We start from the raw sequence: 22,614 nt of genomic DNA, 5'->3' as shown, positions 1-22,614 counted from the left end.
AATTAAAGTTTCTGTGTATACACACAGGCACAGAGTTACTCTTTTATCATAGCTGCAACTATGTTGCTCTCCTGTATATTTGGGATACACATTGCATGTGTCTACTTGAGAGAATTGTTCCAGAGAGCTAGAACTCTTTGATGACGTTTTATGTGAAACAGATGACTAGAACAAAAAGAGGTGTGTTTGGGAATATATAATAGGGTGATTATAAAGCATTTAAAATACTATATGACAAAAAGCTGCCATCTTACACTAAGTAATGCTGACAACTTAGTGCTTGGTTTTACAAAGGCCTGTATTTAGTGTCATGAAAACTTGAGGGTGAAAAGGGGAAAAAAAGAAAACATTTTTGCCTGCTTTTAATAAAGAGTTCCAAGTGATAAGTGGAATATATTTAAAAGTGTTACTCTATTAAGGATATAATAAAAGTCTTAATATAGCATGTTTTACTTGAAAAATTCAAAATGCTGAGCAAGGGAGTTACTAATCTCACCAAAATCAGAATGATGCACTACACAAGGAGATAATTTTACAGATGGGAAATAAAAAAGGAGTAGAAAAATAACTTCCCCAAGGTTACAAAATTCTTATGCAGCATAGCTACAAACTGAACACATGAGTACTAATACCAATATAAAGAATTTTTTGTTAACTTTTAGGAGTCTTAAAGTAGGTTTTTGTTGATTTTTTTTCTTTTTAATAAGTCAACAATAGAGAAGCATTTCTTCTAAATTTCTATTTTTAAAGACAAGCTAGTTTAGATTTTCTAAAAAGTCAGAAAAAGTTTAGAATCTAGTCATAAAAATATTTTGGATTTCTACAGATTTCAAAATGACACAAAAGCCTTATTATATTCTATTTACTTCTATATTGTACACACAACTATGAAGCAAATCAAGTTTGTTTAGGAGCATTTTTAATATGTACATATAAGACTTTGAACATTTTAGCATAAACCATGACTTACATTTTATTCTAGGAACTATATATGAAGTTTAAATACAGCCAGTCTTCCAGAAGGGATGGGCTGCAGTAAAGAGTTTTTCTGTATCTGTTTTTTTTTTTTTTTTTTTTTTTTTACGACCTAAAGCCTTTTCTGACTGTTGGGATCCCTTTTACCAGGAGAATGGGAGACTAATTCTATTATACATTTTTTAATAGTCTGATTCAGGCCCAGAGGAGTAAGCACAAGATATGAGTTTAAAAAGAAGGAAAAAAGATGGAAAACTAGCAATTGGGAGCCACTCACATTTTTCTAGTAATCGAATTTATAGGAATTGTGTCTGTCCAGGCTGTCTGAAAGCATTAGAAAAATACAATTGGAAAATGACTCTGCCTTGCCTAAATGGGCTTTTTACCTTAGGTCATTAGAAACAGAATTTTGAGCTGTCAGAGCTCTCAGCAGAGTCTCAGTCCACCCTTTTCCTTATATATGCGGATACTGAAGCCCAAGATGGTGAAATGACTTGCTCAAATGCCTGAAGGTAAATGTCCTGAAACAAACCTAGGAAAGCAGTTTACTTTAAATAGTGACCCATTAAATTATGAATTGCTATTGTATTAAATCGTCAAGGAAACAGCAATATTACTGGCTTCTAAGCAGTTTGCAGTTTTGAAATTATAAATTTTAATAGTCCCAAATCAGGTAGTCTGAAGGACATTATTTGATGTTTTTCCCAAGGCCTGTTGAGATAAACAGATGTATTCCGAACATAATATTTCACTGGGGGAGGGGGGGGGGACCTTCAAGGGTGCTTATGCTTTGGAATGAACCTTATGTCAGTGAGCAATTCAGAAACATTGCAGAGAGGAGTGCACACAGATGACCCAAGAGAAGAAATAGATAATTACAGGACCCCACCTTCCTGTAAATAACCAAGGAAAGCCTTTTTAAAAGCAATACAAAATGTCACCACAGGCTGACGCTCTTTCTACGAGAATAATGAGATTCTTGCTCCCTCAGATGCTGAGCACATACTTCATCGCCTTTATCGCCGAATTCATTTTCCGTGGTTCATAGATAATTCTCCTTCTCCCTTCAAAATAGACTACATACCATGCCTACAATATATTGATTTCAATGCTATATAGTGACTATAGACGGAAAGACCTGCAGGGGCAGTTTCACAAACTCTAGGTCTAAACACACTGTCAAAAAGGCTCCGGAAATGAAGGGCTGCACGTGGGGCAGTCAGTTAGTGCCTTTGAATAAGCCAGCTATTGGCACTGCATCCCCACCGGGCTCGGCTGTGCTGAGGGATCCGAAGAAGGCGCACTTGCAGTCCAAGACTTGCGTCCAGAGTCTGGACATGGCGGTTTTAGTGTCATAATCCTTTCTTTCAAAACACACATGCCGTACGGAGAATCTGGAGCATACGTCAGCCGGGTAAATTCAAGGAAAGCGCCGATCTGAGGGTCCGAGCCTTCCGACCCGCAGATCAGTCGCGGGTCGGCAGCGGTAAGGGAGCCCTCCCGGGCTGGCTGGAAGCATGCAGTTGGGTGCCGGAGAGAAACGCGAGCTTGCTGCGCCAAAACAGTCGCCCCAAGATCCGAAAGAGGAACCTCTCCCTTTTTAGCAGTTACAAGTGCGGAAAAACCTGTCCTCCGAGGTGGCCCAACTGAAAATAAATTCAGCACTGAAAAGGAAACTGGGCGTATGCGTGTGGTCTGGGGGTGGAGGATGTAGGTGAGACTTACACTCTTAAGGTGGCCAGGGGGTTAAAACCAACTGTAGGCGTGTGGATCTTTGCATTTTACAAACTACAGCACCCTCACGCTCCCTCCTCTCCCCTCGGCTCCTGAGTGAGTGCCCTTGCTTCCCACACCGGACACTGGGATCTGGAAAAAGTGAGATCTGTACAGTGCCTGACCCAAGGGGGTCTCCCCTTCCTCCTTCTCAGGTGTTCTCGCCCCACCCCACCAGCTTTCAATCCGGTTCAACTCTCGCTTCACACTCCCAGCCCCAGAGCCGGAGATCTGTCACAGACCTCTCTTGCCTCAGAACAGCACGCGAGCTCATTACCTCAACTAGAAATGTAACTTTAAAAGAGACCAGATCTGGGGAGGGCACCCACCTCCCGCGTACCACCACCACACACACACAGCGGTGGCAGTTCACCAACACCAGGGATCTTCAGGCTCTAACCCCCAGCCTCACTCTCCCCTCCTTTCCTGGGAGACATCCAGAGGCTTTCAAACCTCTGCTTTGACCTGAGCTTGCCAACAACTAAAGGTATGTGCAGAAATAAAAGATGAGAAAAGCAAGTGAGTTTTCCTTTGATAAAAACTAAAGTAAGGAGCAAGAGGACAAACAGAAGCCGGAATAACAGGAAGTAGGAGTTTTATCTTCAACTGTCTAGGAGGGGCTACAGATCAAAACTTCAAAGGGAGAAAAGAATGTCCCCCCAAATCCTCAAGTCAAGGGAAAATTAACCTGCTGCTCTGGCAAGCGACTGCGAGCACGCGGAACGCCCTGTGAGGATCAACTCCTGTCAGCCACCCAGCGGGTCTCGAGGATGACAGCGCCAGGGGACGTCCCTAAGGGCGAGGAAAGGGATTCCCAGACGAGATATATTAGTTGTTGGGGTTTTTTTTTTTTTTCCTTATGAGTCTCAACACAGAACTGAAAACTGAGGTCGGATCACCGGTCCTGACCAATCCTCAGCCGCCTCACTAAGGGCGCACAGACCTGGCTGCGGATTCCAGTCCAGGCTGCGTCCTTTGCCCGCCGTCACCCCCACCCTCACAACCCACCCAGACAATGGAGGAAGGGGCTTCCAAGCCGCGGCCGGAGCTTTTCAGCGGATCCAAAGAGGAAAGCCCTCCCTTCCTTTCTTCACCTCTCACCCAGGGGAAGTTACCAGGGGATTTATCACGAAAAAGTGCGAGTTATTGCCTCAGAGCTAAGCGAAAGGGAAACTGCCCAGAGCGCAGTGACGTGGACTTTGATACCCGGGGGGTTGTCAGAGGGCGAGAGCCCGCCACCCAGGCGGGAGCCGCATGGGGGAAGGGGAGAGAACCAGACGAATCTCGCCTGCGGGCCCCCTGAAGCCCCGACCCCGGCCGCACCCAAACTTCCTGGAGATTTATCCAGCGCCCCAGTCGCTGCCCCAACTTGAGCCAACCGACCAAACTCAAACATGCGGCACAGGTGAGGGAACCCAGGGCCAGCTCTGTGCCCGCACCACCGGTCCCTTACCTCCCCCATCCGCCTGGGCGCGCCGCCCACGGGGGTGGGGGGCGCGAGGCCCGGGCCCGGGACCTAGGAAGCTGCCCCCCGGTCCAGGCCGCCCTGGGGCTGCTCCGAGGCCCCTGTTCTTACCTGGCCTAAGGACAGCAGCGGAGATCAAGAGGCAGAAGACCAGACGGCAGGAGGGGGCCGCCTTCGAAGCCATATTCCTCCTCCTCAGGGACCACCGACAGAGTCCGCGCCGCAGGAGGGGGCGTCGTCCCCGGCCCCGCGCGCTCGCTCTCCGGACGCTGGGGGCAGAGGCTTCTCCCTGACACACTGCCCTCTGGGCTGTGGCGCTGCACCTTCCCGTCTCCGCCGCCCGCAACTTTCCACCACGCAGTGCCCAACTCCTCCCGCCTCCGCTTCCACACCCGCCCTCGGCCCCTTTGGCTGCTCCTCCCGGGGCCGGCGACCCTCTCTTCCCGGGAGACACTTGAGTAATTCGGAAAGGTATACGTGGTTCTTTTTAGCGGGTCCGTTGTTTTCCTTCTCTCGTAATAATAATAATGGTAGTGGCAGTGTGCATAAAAAGCCCAGTATTAGGAAAGAACTGCTGGGGGGTGGCAACCGAGGGGCGACAGGTCCAGGCGGTCTCCTCAGGTGGCAGCGGCGGTGGCAGCGACAGCAGCGGCGCCAGCGGCGGTCTCTGGGCTGCTCTGAGTGGAGGGACTGGAAGGCGTGTGTAAGCTGCCGCTCTCCTCCTCCCTTCGCCTCCTCCCTCTCTCCTCTCAGCTCCCCGCTTCGCAGGAGGTAGAGCCAAGTGCAGGTGGTAGGAGCGGGATCCGCAGCCTAGAGGCGCTGCAGGACCAAGTCCCAGACTGAGGCCGAATCTGGAACTCCTTTGGGAAGTCGCGAGCGCCGCGTCCTGGAGCCCCAAGTGGGCGGGGTATTTTAGTGGCTCCGCCCCGGGGCCACGCCCGCCAATAGGAAGCGGACCCAGAAGCAGCCGGCTCTCGGTAGGGCCTCCAAGACCGCCACTTGCAGTGTGGTTATCAGAGCTCTGTTCAGACCTACTCTAACTTCACACTGCCCACGCAGCTTCGCAGCGTTTCATATTGCCCTTTTTTGCCCCCAGACGCCTGTTCACTGGCTCACTCCTCAGGGACTTTTCGTCCGTGATATCGCAGGCTGCTTCTTCTGCAAAGGGAATAGTAGGGCAGGGAGGTAGGAGTACGGACTTTGCCAGACACTCTCAACTTTGGGTCCAATTTGTGGGGGGTGGGGAGCAAAAGAGGGAGGAAGAGGCTGGAGGAGGTAGCTAGGGTGGGAACTTGCCTCCGAGAAGTTAAAATGAACAGCTACTGATTGGCGCTGTTGCGGGAGCAACTCATCAGGCTGAGTCCTCCTCCTAACCTCCCGCCCCCCCTCCCCCCGCCACGTGCCCTTCTCGCACACACCTTTTGCGGGCAGATCACTTGAGTTGACTGCCCAGTTGCAAATAGAAAATATTTACTCTTTCCCTGGGGAAATTAAACCAGGAATTTCTAGATCCATACTTCGTCACACAGATTTTCCCAGTATCTGCAAAAGCCAAAGCGTGTGTCTTTTTTATTTTGAATTAAGCGGCGACTTTAAATTGCAAACAGAAATCTTCAAGTTACTCTAACAGCCAAGCTTCTTTTCCGTTTCAAAAAGCCAGGCATCCCGGCAGATGGACAGGCTTCTCCGGCAATTTCTAAAGATTAAATCACCTCCCAGGCGGAACATTAGGAAGCTGTGTTGCTTTCAGATCAGGCAGAGAGCATGAAGGAATATTTTCCTCTAGAACACCTGGGTGGAGCTGTCGAAGCCCTTAGTGGCTCTAAATCCAGGATGTGGGATCACAACTCTCATCCACAAAGCATAATAAAATCTTGGTCCCAGAACCACTTCGCCAAGGCATTGAATAGCCTTCCGTGCATCACAGGGTCACCCCTGTGTGAGGCTAGTTTCCAGAAGAGAATGTCAACTAGCAATCTTCACATACTGCGCTCTTTCATCAGAAGGCTTGAGTCACCAGCTAGATGGGGATGAGGGGAGTTGGTGGCAGGAGAAATAATAAAACAAGCGGGAGCACGGTCGCGTGTGTACACACGTCTTTGAATTCTTTTTCTTTTCATGCTGAAATCTCTAAGCTCCCTCTTCCGCTGTGATTTTTATGATAAAGGCTGCCAGTCTTGTCTTCCTGGTTCTCCTTACATTACATTCACAGTATTCTAGAGTTCTTATATTTTTTCTCTCTAAATAAGTAGTTTCTCCCTCTTGATTTTAACATGAACATCTCATTTTCATCTATGGACCTACAAGAAGGCAAATGCTATAAGGCAAACACCTTTTAATTCAGTATTCCATGAGTTAAGTTTGACTGCATTGCTAGCATTCCGATGGGATCCTGTAGAAATCCTTTAGGGAATTGTTTCCCTTTTAACAGCAGTTCTAAGTAGCTTTACAGGGACAAATCATCCTAACTAGATATTTAACCTGGACCCCTCTCCCTCTCAACTCTCTCTGTCTGATCCCCTTTATTTTGGAATGAGAGTTAATATAGCATAATTGTTAAAAAGTGGATCTGCAAAAGGCAGAGTGTTTGATTTGGGTTTTGACATTTATCAGCTGCATGATCTTGATGAACTCAATCTCTCTAAGCCTCAGTTTCCTTACTTGTAAAAACTGATAACAATAGTGCCAGCTTTGTGAGATTGCTCTCATGATTAAATGAAATCTCACAAATAGTTGGCTAGGCACAGTAGAAGGAGCATGGGCTTTAGGGAGCAATCAGAGTCTAGTTAAAACTCCTGTTCTGCACAAGTGAGTGACCTTGAGCAAAAGTCAGTCTCATAATCAAAGTGTGATGACACATCAGAGTGCCACCTTCAAAGGTGTGCAGCTAAGTTGGATCAAAATACAATCTATAAGTTGAGCATGCTATACATACTTACATTTAGGACAAGTATGATTGTAGATAGTGCTCAGTTCCTCTAGTTTTCCTTTTAGAGAGGAATTTGTCCTATCCTAGGAAAATATCTTAACATGACACTTGGAGCAGTAACTCCAAAAGTTATTACTCATCTATAGCTAAGGTCACAAAAGTGATGGTGAAACTACTCTATATTAAATCACATAATAAAAAAAATGAGAAATTACAAAATAATAAAAATAAGAATTTGGCAGGGGAGTGAAGACAGTGATGCTGAGAAAAGAAGGGACAAAAAAAAAAAAAAAGAAGAAGGGACAATGACTAAGCCACACAATTCTAAACTGAAATGGTAGAAGACCTTTAAATATATTATGCTGCTGCTGCTGCTAAGTCACTTCAGTCGTGTCCGACTCTGTGCGACCCCATAGACGGCAGCCCACCAGGCTCCCCCATCCCTGGGATTCTCCAGGCAAGAACACTGGAGTGGGTTGCCATTTCCTTCTCCAATGCATGAGAGTGAAAAGTGAAAGTGAAGTCACTCAGTTGTGTCCAACTCTGTGCGATCCCATGGACTGCATCTTACCAGGCTCCTCCGTCCATGGGATTTTCTAGGCAAGAGTAATGGAGTGGGGTGCCATTGCCTTCTCCGTTAAATATATTATAAATAACATTAATAACAGTTATTGAACACTTACTTTTTGTTAGGCTATTCTAAACAATTTATATGAATTAGTGGAATAATCTCCCCTCAAAAAACCCTATGAGGGAGGTGCTAATATTGTCTTCATTTTACTCATGAAGAAACTGAAGCCCAGAGACATGGAGTAACTTTTCCAAGGTCACACAATCATCCATGATTCATAGTAATGGTAATGCCACAATTCTACCCAAGGCATTTTGATGTTAGAGCTTCATTTCTATTTACTTGCTTATCACTATCCACTTCATTTATCAGAAATGTGTAATAATAAATTTGACTTTTTTTGCTTGGGGAGGGGGGTGTTGATTAAATATAAACTCCTTTATAGTCTCAAAGCTTTAATAAAGGCCCCTACTCTCAAATACATTTCCCTTGAGGAAATTAGTGAAGCAGTGCACCCTATCTGCATGAGCGAGGTCAGTGCATATGAGATGACAATACTATTTCTAGTAATTTAGCACAAGTAAGAGCTCAGAATTGGAAATAAGCTTGAAATATAAGTTCCACAAAACAATGTAGTAGAGTATTTGTTCTTCACAATCTAAAGAATGGAGAGTTGGAATCACTTTACCTAGTTCTTAACAGGAAGACCTTTTCTGGTGCATCTGGATCACAATTGCTTTTGTTATAACCTAGAAAACAGTATTCCAATGATATTTACCAGTTTAGTCATGCATCAGAGCATCATAATGGGTACTTCTTATTGCAGGAAACAAAATGAATAATGTTCAGCCAGAGAAAAACATATTTCTTGTTACCTGAAACATGAGAAGCATTTTGCATCTCCAGTATAAAAGAGTTCATCATCAGTCAGGACAGTATGCTGAAAGCAGTAACAGCACAGTAAACAATTTTTCAGTTTAGAATCTGTTGAGATCAGTTCTCAGGATCCCAGAGGCTCAGGTCAGGAACTTTTGCCCCATCTGTACTAACCCATCAGTATGTGACAATACAGTTAGGTGGGGCATGTGAGCATTTAAAAAGTTGAGGTGATTTTTTCTTTGATCAATGTAAACAATTTCCCACTAGAGATGAAATTTCCCAAAGATAGTTTTGGAGGCTGGGGATGCTTGTTACCACATTTGTCGCAGTGTTTTGTGTGCCTTCCTAGTTTTTTAACAAAAGATGTATGCAATTCAAGAGCATACAACAAATCTGACTCACTTTGTCCCCACCCCCACCTCCCCAACAATGAGTACACATTTCGGGCCAATACTTTGCAAATACATAGAGTACTCTGTAAGTATGAGGGATATGTAATGAGAAAGAGTTCTTTACAGAACAGAGACCCTGAAACAAACTTAACAGAAAGAGTGAAAAATAGAGATGAAAAGTGTTTCCACTGTGTCTTCAATGATTGGACTAATATGTTCTGGTACCAATTCCAAAGTGTGGGTTTTTTTTCACACACCACCAAGGAATTCTTGGACACTAGCGGAATGTTCTACAATTCAACTTAATTATGACAGTATCAGCCTGGTTATAGTCTTAACCAGAGAGAAGAAATGCCTATGCAACTTGTATAGGAAGGAGAGCAGAGCTTCCTTGCTCTCTGAGCAAGCCTCTCTCCCCAAATATCCATCTGTTTACCAACCCAGAAGCTCTTGGAACCCAGTCCTTTCAAGTTTTTATGGAAGCTTCATTACATAAGCACCATTGATTACATTCTTGGCCATTAGTGGTTGAATTCACTCTCAAGTCCCACTCCCCACCCAGGAGGTCCAGAGGTGGGACTAAAGGTCTCACACTTTAATCACAGAGTCAGATCTCCTGGCAACCAAGAACCATCCTTAGGTGACCTAGGGCTTTCCAAAGTCACCTCATTAACATAGCAAAAGATCCCCTTTTCCCTCTCCTTATTTAGGAAATCCCAAGAGTTTTAGGAGCTGTGTGCCAGGAGTCAAGACCAAATATTATATTTCTTAGTATCACATACAATTTTACATCTAGGCAGACTAAGATTTAGGAAAGGCGAAGAGAATGAGTCAAGGCCTAGTCACCATAGTGAAAACCTTGAAACATAAGCTGAGAAACTTAATCTACAGGAAGAAGAGAGTGGAAACAATTATTTGTCATCAGTGAGAAGAAAACAGAGCCATGCTCACTGAGAACAGAAGCCTGACTAGTAAAGTTCTCCAGTGACCAGGCAGGGAATGGGCAAGGGCCTTGCCTAATGCATTGATGAGAGAGACTGAAATAGATTAGACTGAAATGCTAAGTGGTATTTATATTAAGTCTAGAAAGATACAATTATTTTAAAGAAGCACAGGGTTTACACAGGTATAAGACAAAGCTCTGTTTCATTTCTGGACCCTAAAGGCTTTTAAGTCAGTGATGCCTAAAATGACTCTAGACATGGACTGGGGAACAGAAGGGTATCTGTCCTTCTATAAAATTTTCTCTTGAACTTTATTGTTTAATTTTGATTAATAGTGATATAAGTCATCACTTGAATAAAATTTTGCAACTCACATCTTCAATAACATTAGCTAATAAAGCTGTATCACTGGAGCTCAGGAGGGCAAAAACTCAAAGTCTATGGTAAACACTAAGTTCTTATTCCAGACTGTGGATCACTCAGTGTCCGGGTACAAAAAGAAATTCACAGCTTTTTCAATCAAAGCAGAAATCCACTTAGTCATTTCCTTCCTGTCTTCTACATGAGAAATGGAGAAAGAATCTAGTAAGCTCTTTGACTATGAAATATATACCGTAACTATAAAACAAATGCCAAAACTCTTAGTGTATTGAACACTCATAATTCATTAGTGATTTCACTAGATGCATAAAATTTACTCAAAAATTATAACAGTCTGAGTTCATCCTATCAGTTGAGAGTTTCTCTTCCAAGGTCTTTATGTTTTCAACTTTTAACTGAAATATACCATTCTTTCAGTTTTGGGTAATTAGAAAGTGACTAAGAGTGTGATTATTCAAATTTTTGATACCTCAAAAGAAGTTTCAACATGATTACCTCTCCAAAAATTCTCCAAACTTTTCTCTACTTGCTCTGTCGTATGTCTGCTGTGCTCAGTCCCTCAGTCATGTCTGACTCTGTGGCCCATGGACTGTACCCTGCCAGTCCTCTTCTGCCCATGAAGTTTTCCAGGCAAGAATACTGGAGTGGATTGCCATTTTCTACTCGAAGCATATGTCTGCTAGCCATTGTGATTTATTATAATTTCATTCAGGAATTAGAAGAGAACAAATAATGACTATCGAAATTGAAAATAATGTATTTTTGATTTTCTAAAACAAATCATCATGGATTTAATGGATCTCTGGAAAACTGAATTAATTAAATATTAACTAGGCCTAGGTTATGTATACCATTTTTCCTTAAAATAATTAAGATACTTGAGTTTACAGAAAAGCATTAAGAAGAAATTCTTGCATAAATTTATTATCCTTAAGGAGTTATTTTTTTAGAAGTGATATTAATTAACAAAAAAAGATTAATAACACTGAATAATGTCTCATTGATTATGTAACATATGAATCTTTTCATTTTAATGTTTCTTAGGGATTTACAAGCAATTGAGATGAAGAGTTTTCATTCTTTATTTAAATACAAGTTTTTTTTTTTTTCCTAATGTAGGCTTACTCTGAAGTCCAATTTCCTATTTCCCCCATTTGATCCAATCAAACCACCTACCGTATTCCCACAATCAGGCCTTTGCACTCGCAATTTCTAATCCTTGATACTCTTTAACCCTGTTATTAGTGTAGCTTACTCCATCATCTTTTCCAAGGTATTTGCTCAAATGTTACTGTCTCACTGAAGCTTTCCATGAACAACTGTTTAAATTTTCAACCCCCCCAGCCCCAATACTCCTTATCTTCCTTTCATGTTTCATTTTTTCCTCTATCGACTCTATCACCATGTAACATGATAGCTTGAAAGCTCAATGAGGGCAGAAATGTGTGTAGCTGGATGACTAGAATAGACAGACACATTAGTAGGCACACAATACTACTTGACTAATGAGTACATCCAATCATGAATGGTTGATGAATAATAAATTACTGTGAAAGGTAATTAATAAACTGAAACAGGTGGCGCTGCTTTTACTGAAGTTTGATAAAGCAGCCTGCAGGTTCACTTCCCCCTTTAGATACTTCAAAACTTTTCAGCATAGTTAGGAAACCCACCAGGCCAGTGTAACTGTATCATATGACAGGTGAGGTAATTGAGGTCCCAGGAATCAGAAGACTTTATCAAAATTTACACAGATATGGGTAAATACCATCTTGCTTAAATGCAAAAGGACCACTTTCTGGCAGAGTAAATACACAAGATCCTCTGTAACTTTTAAATCAAATAAACCAATATAAAAAAATATTTGGATGCTATCAGGTATTATTAGTCAATTTTAAATGCAGTGTATTTAACCAAATTTTTTTGGAACAGACATTCTGAATAAAGTTCTATATAACATTTCTCTAAGACATGATTATGGATGCAGTATCAATATTGCAAAGTCTACAGAGGTGGCTCAGTTTTCAAGATTTTAAGCCTCAATGTTCTTTATACTTTGTTCTTTATAGGGTGCATTTGGAAAAATTATAATTCAGAGCAATGTATTCCACAAACATAGATGATTCATAACCTATTCAGCTAACAGTGCTATAGGACAAATATTTAATTTAATTTAATGTCCAGCATTTTAACATTACAGGGAGGTGTTTAATGTGCTTACTTTTCTTTGTAAGGGCAAGAAATCCACTTAATAATTGTACCTCAAGGTGAAAGCTTAAGAGAAAACACAATACATTTTAAAACAGCTCTATAAGCTAGTGCACAAGAAGATTTATAAACATGTATGTGCTTTTGTTGAAGTCACCAGAATATGTGATGTGTGTGAGCTGGCAGGAAAGTATCAATAGATGAAATGATTTTTAGCTATGGCTTCCAGTGTTGAAATTCTGTTAAAACTAGTTAATTGATACATAAATTATTTGCTTTTTATAAAACTGATATCCAAGTTATACAGTGAAGCATAATGTCCAAGAGCAGTTAATATATCAAGGTAGGAGATAATGCCCAAAGAATGTAACTCTCGATCATTTTTCGCAGTGAGTGCTAAGTCACCTAAGTGTCTGATTCTTTGGAACATTATGGACTGTAGCCCACCAGGCTTCTCTGTCCATGAGGGTTCTCCAGGCAGGAAGGACACTTCAAAAGAGAGTAAGATACATGGTTATTTCTCAGATTTTCTCAGGACTGAGACAAATCTTGAGTTTTGGATTAAACTCTCTAAATTCAACACTTAAAGGCAAAGGGACATCAAAGAGCAGCTTGAGAAGTGTGAATGGAAGGGGAATCATGGTCATCTATCCTTACTGATAAGATAATAGCCTTAATTACTCAGGTTTTTCTCCCACAGCAGCAACTGAGTCATCTTCTATTCTCACTTCTGCTCTCCTCATGTCTTCAACTTCTGGGATCTTCCCAGAAAGTCTAAGTAAAACTCCCAAGTTACTCTATCTTGAGGTGATTTTTCACCATCCGCCCAAATTCCTGCCTTTTTTTCTAGCACTGATATGTCTTTCCAGTTCTAAAGTGATCCGCATTTCCTTCTCTTGTCTTTTTCTCCCAACTGAGTGCCTTGTCTTTGGCCAGTTCTGTGAAAGCTCAGCTTCAAATACTAAAGTCATGATAATTTCTGAAAGAAGGAAGAGGTGTATTATGGTCTGGATATCAGTGAAAGAAAGAGATATTTAAAGAGAGGTGAGTCATAGGTCAGGAAAACACACAATTAAATAAGAATTATCTTAGAATATAGGCCAAAAAAGGGAATTTAGTTCTTGGTATTTCCCCTTCCCCTTTCCTTCTACTTTTTATTTATGTATTTGAGCTACAGAGACATTGTTTTGATAATGCCAGTCGGCCAGCAAGAGTTTGTCATCATGTCGGGAAATTTTTACTAAAGTTTTTGTAATGGTCAGGATACTTTCAACTGAAAAATGACAAACACATGATCCAAAGAGTATAACTGAGAAAAAAAAAAAAGAAGAGGAGGAGGAGGTGACTTACTGGTTTAAATGGCTGGGAATCCCCAAAGTATGTATATGTTTAGGCATATCAGGATCAAAGCATTTGAACAAAGTTGTCAAGACTCTTTGTTCTTCTTTCCATATTTCAGCTCTATATCCCTTTGCTTGTCTTGGACTGTTTTCTTAGTTTCTCTGCTGTGGCCCAACTTCTTTCATCCAAAAAGATACCTTCAAACCCACCTTTGACCAAAAAAGATACCTTCAAACTTAAGCTTATATTCATAGGGATTGAAATTCTAAGGGAAGAAATAGCCTCTAACTCATGGAAATAGGTGGGGCTTCCCAGGTGATGCTAGTGGTAAAGAAACTGCCTGCCAGTGCAGGAGACATATGAGACAAGGGTTCAATCCCTGGGTTGGGAAGATCCTCTGGAGAAGGACATGGCAACTCATCCAGTATTCTTGCCTGGGAAATCCCATGGACAGAGGAGCCTGGTGGCTACAGTCAGTTCGACATAGCACACACGCACACATGGAAAAGTGTACAATCGGTTTTACCCATCTCTTCAGTAATTTACTGTAAATAAGAAGATCCAGGACCATGACTGACCAGTCCTGAGTCATATGTCCACCTCTGCAGCCAGAAGGTGGATGGGCATCACACTTGACGGTACCTCAGAATTACAGGGATGGGGGCCATTCCCTAAGGAGCAGACAAAAACAGTAGATATACACTGCATTTGCTTTATGTTATTTTTAAACTGATTCTTAGAACCAAGATGCTTTCTGTTCAGATTGTGTACAACAAGAGCTTTTGATCGCTGCTGCTGCTGCTAAGTCACTTTAGTCGTGTCCGACTCTGTGCGACCCCATAGACGGCACCCCACCAGGCTCCCCCGTCCCTGGGATTCTCCAGGCAAGAACACTGGAGTGGGTTGCCATTTCCTTCTCCAATGCATGAGAGTGAAAAGTGAAAGTGAAGTCGCTGAGTCGTGTCCGACTCCCAGGGACCCCATGGACTGCAGCCTACCAGACTCCTCCATCCATGGGATTTTCCAGGCAAGAGTACTGGAGTGGGGTGCCATTGCCTTCTCCGGAGCTTTTGATTTTGAAGGTGAAAAACAGAAATATTCTGTAACATAGGAAAACCTAATCTTGTCTTCATCCTTGCTCCTTTCTAAGGGCTAGATCACTGGCACAAAGAGAAAACAGGCATTACTTGAAAATTCTTACTAATGGTTTCCCAGGTGCCTCAGTGGTAAAGAATATAATGCAATGCAGGAGACACAGGAGATGCTGGTTCTATCCCTGAGTTGGGAAGATAACCTGGAGAAGTAAATGGCAACCCACTCCAGTATTCTTGTCTGGAAAATTCTATGGACAGAGGAGCCTGACAAATTGCAGTCCTTGGGGTCACAAAGAGTTGGACACAACTGAGCGACTGAGCATACATGTCCTGTACATACTCTGTTTATGTGGGGAAGGAGTAAGCATTAGTGTTGTTCTATGCTTAGAAGGATGTGAAACAAAGTGACAAAATAAATATTCTGAAGTATTCACAAATATGCTTATTTCCTCTGAGAGTCTGCCAAACAAACAGGTATTTCCTCAGGACTTCTTTTGAAGGTGAGCTGAGTAACTCCTTTCAACTTTATTGTCCATGTATTTGCTACACCTGATTTTCCATCAATTTATCACTGTCATCAGTATGCTGTTATCCTTACATAAAGGAAAAGTAGAAAAATAGCCAGAAATTCATATTGGCCAATCTCTCTGATTCATCTAGGCCCAATATTTTCAGTTTCAGCAGTCCTTAAGACAAGTACCTGTAGAAAGTCAACACTCTGGTCTTTTTTCAAGCAAACTGCCTCCCCGATCCTGGAATGGTGATTTTAAGCAAGGAGCAGCCAGCAGCAAATCCTCAATCACACATTCTACTGGATCCCTTTACAATTAGCTCAATCTATCTACCTTCTTGAGTATAATTAAATGAACCTTCTTTCCAGCCTCCATGCATTATCCCTTCTTTCTTAAAGAATCACCACAAATCATACCCCTTCTCTAACACATGGCCCAAGTTTCCACTCCTCCGTGGTACTGTTGTAAACTTCTATCCAGAGATGCTTGTGTGCAGTGCTTCTGAATGCCACCTCCTGTATGTCACATTGGCAGCTTGAAATTGCCATCGTGGGAAATGGAAATTGGAAATTGGCAAACACTACAAATCCGGGTTGGTTTTGGTTTTGAGAGATAGTTGTTTTCAGTTCACTTCAGTCGCTCAGTTGTGTCCAGCTCTTTGTGACCCCATGGACTTCAGCATACCAGGCTTCCCGTCCATCAACAATCCCCAGAGCATGCTCAAACTAATGTTCATCAAGTCGGTGATGCTATCCAACCATCTCGTCCTCTGTTGTTCCCTTCTCCTTTAGCCTTTAATCTTTCCTAGCATCAGGGTCTTTTTCAATGAGTCAGCTCTTTGCATCAGGTGGCCAAAGTATTGGAGTTTAAGCTTCAACATGTCCTTCCAATGAATATTCAAGACTGACTTTCTTCAGGATTGACTGGTTTGATTTCCTTGCAGCCCAAGGGACTCTCAAGAGTCTTCAACACCACAGTTCAAAAGCATCAATTCTTCCACACTCAGCTTTCTTTATAGTCCAACTTCCACATCCATACATGACTACTGGAAAAACCATAGCCTTGCCTTTGTTGCCTTTGACCTTTGTTGCAAAGTAATGTCTTTGCTTTTTAATATGCTGTCTAGGTTGGTTATAGCTTTTCTTCCAAGGAGCAAACATCTTTTAAATTCATGGCTGCAATCGCCATTTGCAGTGCTTTGGAGTCCAAGGAAATAAAGTCTTTCACTGTTTCCATGGTTTCCCCATCTATTTGCCATGAAGTGATGGGACTGAATGCCATGATCTTAGTTTTCTGAATTTTGAGTTTTAAGCCAACTTTTTGACTCTCCTCTTTCACTTATATCAAGAGGTTCTTTAGTTCTTCTTCACTTTCTGCCATAAGGGTGGTGCCATCTGCATATCAGAGGTTATTGATATTTCTCCTGGCAATCTTGATTCCAGCTTGTGCTTCATCCAGCCTGGCATTTCACATGATGTATATGTTAAACATATACATATAAGTTAAACAAGCAGGGGTTCCATGTCCAGTTCTAACTGTTGTTTCCTGACCTGCTTACAGATTTCTCAAGAGGCAGGTCAGATGGTCTGGTATTCCCATCTCTTTCAGAGTTTTCCACAGTTTGTTGTGATCCACACAGTCAAAGCCTTTGGCATTGTCAATAAAGCAGAGTAGATGTTTTTCCGGAACTCTCTTGCTTTTTCTATGGCCCAACGTATGTTGGCAATTTGACCTCTGTTTCCTCTGCCTTTTCTAAATCCAGCTTGAACATCTGGAAGTTCTCAGTTCACGAGAACTTCATGAACTGTTGAAGGCTGGCTTGGAGAATTTTGAGCATTACCATGCTAGTTGTGAGATGAGTGCAATTGTGTAGTAGTTTGAACATTCTTTGGCATTGCCCTTCTTTGGGAAAAGAATGAAAACTGACCTTTTCCAGTCCTGTGGCCATTGCATAGTTTTCCAAGTTTGCTGGCATATTGAATGCAGCTCTTTCACAGCATCATCTTTTAGGATTTGAAATAGCTCAACTGGAATTTCATCACCTCCACTAGCTTTGTTCATAGTGATACTTCCTAAGGCCTACTTGACTTCACATTCCAGGATGTCTGGCTCTAGGTGAATGATCACACTATCGTGGTTATCTGGGTCATTAAGATCTTTTTGTATAGTTCTTCTGTGTATTCTCGCCACCCTTTCTTAATATCTTCTGCTTCTGTTAGGTCCATACTATTTCTGCCCTTTATTGTGCTCATCTTTTCACAAAGTGTTCCCTTAGTATCTCTAATTTTCTTGAAAAGATCTCTAGTCTTTCCTATTCTATTGTTTTCCTCTATTTCTTTGCATTGATCGCTGAGGAAGGCTTTCTTATCTCTCCTTGCTATTCTTTCGAGTTCTGCATTCAGATGGTTGTTTTAACAACTAGCATATCATACTGTCCTTGGAATTGACTTTATTCTTCACTAACCACTTTAACAGTGCTGAGGGTGGTGTCAGATATACTCGAGTTCTGGTTCATTGATCTAGTATTTATGTGACAGTGAGTTGTTTCACCTGTCTGAGTCAGTTTCCTTAAGTAAAATAACACAGGTGAAGTTTCTGGCAGAGAAAAGTGCTGAATAAGAGTAGCTGTTTCATCAATGGCACTTGATCCTTCATGTGTATTCCATTCATAGTTTGGATTAGCTATGTTTCTGGATGTATGTTGATGTCTTTTGTATTTGCTTTCCTTGACCACAGAACCCCGAGTGTTAAAAAGAATCATCAGAGTATCTTGCTTAGTGTGCTTGGTAGATAGTGAATCCACAGTAAATACTACTGTAGGGCATATTCATAGAGTAGGCAGTCACAGAGTCAAAAATGTGTGGCCAGTGATGCCTGACAGCACTAGATTAAGAGTGTTGTGTGGGCTGTGCTAAGTTGCTTCAGTTGTGTCCGACTCTTTTCGAACCTATGGACTGTAGACTGCCAAGCTTCTCTGTCCATAGGATTCTCTGGGCAAGAATACTGGAGTGGGTTGCCATGCCCTTCTCCAGGGAATTTTCTGGATTCAGGGATCTAACCCGTATCTCCCAGGGATCAACCCCCCATCTTCCATGGATCAACTCTGATGTTTCATGATTTGGCAGGTAGGTTCTTTACTACTAGAGCTATATGGGAAGCCTAGTTTAAGAATGCCTGAATTTCAATCTCAGAACACAGCATACTAAATTGTAAGAACTCCTGGATCAAACATTTCTACTTTTGAATCACAGTTCCACCTCTAATCATCTGTGCTGACTTCATCAAGTTACTGGCCTCAGCTTCCTCATCTGTTAAATGAATGAAAGAGTAGCTTTGTACTTAGTGTCACAATTTAGGAAGATCCCTTGTACTAAAAGATGCTAAATGGGTGGACAGTCTTAATAAAAAGTGGCTACTACCATTCTTCCACTAGTCGATCCTGTGGTTTAATCTTCCTAAGCTTCATAGACTTAACTATATCTATAAAAGTGAGAGGGCTAATTTAGTGTTCTTTCAAGAGATCTTTTTTTATTTTGAATAAGTTTCTTTATGTCAAAAGCCCTTTATTCTAGAAACAGATAGAAGCCCTAATGCCAATACTCGTTGGTGAACAAAATCTCTCCCTTCAAGTCTCACTACTGCTAGCCCAGGCCCCCATCACTGTACAGGAATTTTCCAACCAGTCACCTACCATGTGGCTCTACTTTTCATCCTCCAGACTTCCCTGTGGTCTTCTTAGGCAGACACACACACACACACATTTGATTGTGTCACTCCCTTTCTTTAAAATCTCTGCTGGAATCATTTTACCTACAAATGAAGGTTAACCTTCCTAGCAAGATCTCTGAAGCCCTTGACATTCTTGTCCTGGTTTCATATTTGCCCATGTTAGTTTCATATCACAACCCTCTCTTGTGAGCACTATGCTTCAGTCAGGTGGAACTCACTGTTTCCTAAACATACCCTGGCAGCCTTTCTCAACTTATGTCATTACACATATGGTTCTTTTGGCAGCCTGAGATGCACCTACTAGCCTACCCCTTTTGTTTTCCTGGGATACTCCTACTCATATTTCAAGACCCACCTCACATGTCAAGTTGTCTTTTAAAAAGGTTTTCCTGATTCCCCCAGGCAGTGTTAGTCATGCTGTCTGTATTTCTACAGTGCTAGCACTTTCCTCTTTGAATTATATTTATCTGTTTACAAGTCTGGCTCCTCCACTGGATCAGTAACTTCTCAGTAGTGATGTGCCACAAGTCTGGAGTCAGACTGTCTGGTTTATAAACCCCTGCACCAACACATACTAGATGAATGAGCTTGAGAAAGCTACTCAACTTCTTTAATCGCCCATTTTCTCACCTATAAAATAGAATGTTGCATTATCAGGGTCCTATAGTAATTAAAAGAGAAAATGCATGTAAAGCTCCTACCCATATGCCTGGCATAAATTAAGGACTCAATAACTTAATCATTCTCAATGTTGATGGTGATGTCAAAGGAGATGGGACAGCAGCAGTGGGAGAAAAAGTGATGGGAAAAAAAGAAAAGAAAAACCCTCATTTATCTTTGCAGTCCCTGGACCAGTTCCCAGTCTGGCATCTAGTAAGTACTCAATGCATGTTTGTTGAATGAATGGTGCTACTTTATAGCACACCTAAAATGACAGATACCAGCTCTTTTCTCATATGTGAGTCGAAGATGTTGAATTAATTTTTGAGATGCCAACAACTGAGTTGCTGATGGAGACTGGGAGGAGGGGGGAAAAAGGATGATGGAGGATAGAGAAGGAAAGTAGTATGTTGGGCATGCTCTTTATACCTTCGTCTAAGCATTACTGTTGTTGTCATTATTAAGAACGGAAACTTTTTTTTAAAGAAATTAAGTGGTGAGGATTCCCAGTCTAGAGAGCAGCCCCACCAACAGGCATCACTTGGGTGTGAGGACAGGACTTTCCTGGTGGCTCAGACGGTAAAGCGTCTGTCTACAATGTGGGAGACCTTGGTTCGATCCCTGGGTCGGGAAGATCCCCTGGAGAAGGAAATGGCAATCCTCTCCAGTACTATTACCTGGAAAATGCCATGGACAGAAGAGCCTGGTAGGCTACAGTCCATGGGGTCGCGAAGAGTCAGACACGACTGAGCGACTTCACTTTGGGTGTGAGGCACTCAAAGCAAACTCCTTTGATGTGATAGAAGAGCCAGAGGGCAAAACCGCAGGCAGCAAGGGGTTGGAATGCAAGGGGCTCAGAACGAAAATACTTTCATACTATCGGGAGGGGTCGAGATCACTTAATGATGAAACCCCTGGACTAGAAAGGACTGAAACATTGAGAGTGGAAGTCCTGATTAGCGAAACAGTAAACTCCGGAGGCATTTACACAAATTAAAACCAAACAAAAGCCTAATACACAGGACACTAAAAAAAAAAAAAAAAAAACTGAGAAAAATGTTCAATTAGTTCCAAAGAACAGCTGGAAATCAGACTAGGGCTGCTGCGAGAATGGGATATCAGAATTTAAAGTGGGAAAGGAGATGAACAGAGGAGGTGGAGAGAGAAGCGGTGCTGCTGAATTTATCTCAAAGAAGAAAAAAGAATAAATACATGCTCTCTTGTATCCATTAAACGTTGGATGCTCCCCAGACCAGAGTATCGGCTGATTCACTTTTTGCTGCGCTCGGTAGAGAAAACAACACAAAAACAAAACCAGAAATAAACACAGAAAAATAAAGGCATGCTTTCGTCTTCTCCTCCTTCTGCCTTCTTCCAGTCGAGTCCTTCCCCGCAAGCAAAGGTTCGCCTTCGCTGTCCATGTCCTTCCAGACCCCCAGCAGCCGGCCTTTCATTCCATTCTCGAGCCCCGAACTAGGCTTGGTCCCCAGATCTCACAGTCCCAGAAGTTGACCCACTTCTCTCTCCTTTTTTCCCCTCCCACTTCTTCCCTCCTCTTCCCTCTGGTCCGTCTGCTCCTTTGCCCAGCTGTCACCGGCTCCCCTTGCTCCCCACGCCTACGCCCCGAACCCACGGCTGGGAGGAGGGCCTGCTGACGCTCGGCAGAGTTGGCAGGGTCCCAGAGAAAAACCCCGCTCTTCCTCTTTAGCAAACCACTGTCTTTCGCAGCGGAAACTGATTTCCACTGAGGAGCACCATCCAGTCTGCGTCCGCCGGAACCGACCGAGAGAGAGCCTGCGCTTGGTCTTTGGCTGCTGACTCGGAACCCGAGAGACCCCGGCCGGCCGTGCCCTGGCCGCGAACACGCTCGTCCCCAGCTGCCTCAGGGACGGGGTCATCGCCAGCCCCCAGGTTGGATAGCTCGGTTCCGCCTCGCACCAATCCTCCGATACTCTGTTCCTCTAGATGAAGGGCCCCAGCCGGCCTCCTGGGTCAGACACCGATTCGCCGTTTCTGAGAATTGATTGACTGATATACATAGAGGAACCAAGCCCACAAATACGTTACAAAAAATAAGCAAGTGCATACCTATGTCTTGTCATTATCACTGGCAAAAAGAAGTCTAAGATTTTCCCAAGTAAAATTCTAGTAGCCCCACTCTCCCTCATAAACTTCCATTATTAGGGACTGTGCGTCTGTCTCAGTCGTGTCCAACTCTTTGAGACCCCATGGACTGCAGCCCCCTAGGCTCCCCCGTCCTTGTTTTCCAAGCAAGGCTACTGGAATGGGTACTCCGAAACGACTCTGTATTCCATATAATATTTATAAATGATGATTGTACTTTAATGAACATCTGATTAAACCAACATACCAGATTAAATACAGCTATCTTTACTGGAAGGAATTCCTCAACAAAGCAGAATGTGTAACTTATGGAAGGCTACTACTAGAATTCTCCTCTGGAAACCAGAGACCGGATGTGAAATAGCCGACAGTGCAGCTGAGTTGGTTGCACTAAATGAAAGGCCTCTCATGTCTTATTGGTTCTGGGGGGCTGTTTTTTATATTTAGGTGCGAATGCTGATTTTGTCATAATTGATACAAGAAAGTTATGAATCGATGTAGGAAACAAAATAATAAGAAATCCTTGGGCAATATCTGAAAGAGCATTTAACTCTGTCACTCAAGAAAAAGGAACAGTTCAGTTTTCAGAATGTACCTACATTATACAGTCAGCCAATAAAACATAATCCCCACTTAA

The 22,614-nt window shown here is 42.6% G+C and overlaps 1 protein-coding gene across 2 annotated transcripts in view; it reads right to left on the bottom strand.

The window, feature by feature from the left end:
* The window catches only part of ALCAM (activated leukocyte cell adhesion molecule), a 228,948-nt gene extending 223,901 nt beyond the window's left edge, over window positions 1-5,047 (bottom strand). For both annotated transcript variants that reach the window (XM_070787179.1, XM_070787191.1), the window contains exon 1: window positions 4,325-5,047. In XM_070787179.1, the coding sequence (XP_070643280.1) occupies window positions 4,325-4,397 (73 nt within the window). In that variant the 5' untranslated portion in view covers window positions 4,398-5,047. The remainder of the gene's footprint in view (window positions 1-4,324) is intronic.
* Between the last annotated feature and the right edge of the window lie 17,567 nt (window positions 5,048-22,614).

This window comes from Bos indicus, chromosome 1 (genome assembly GCF_029378745.1).
Source record: "Bos indicus isolate NIAB-ARS_2022 breed Sahiwal x Tharparkar chromosome 1, NIAB-ARS_B.indTharparkar_mat_pri_1.0, whole genome shotgun sequence".
Lineage (NCBI taxonomy): Eukaryota > Metazoa > Chordata > Mammalia > Artiodactyla > Bovidae > Bos > Bos indicus.
This window is presented reverse-complemented; position numbering and strand designations above follow the sequence as displayed.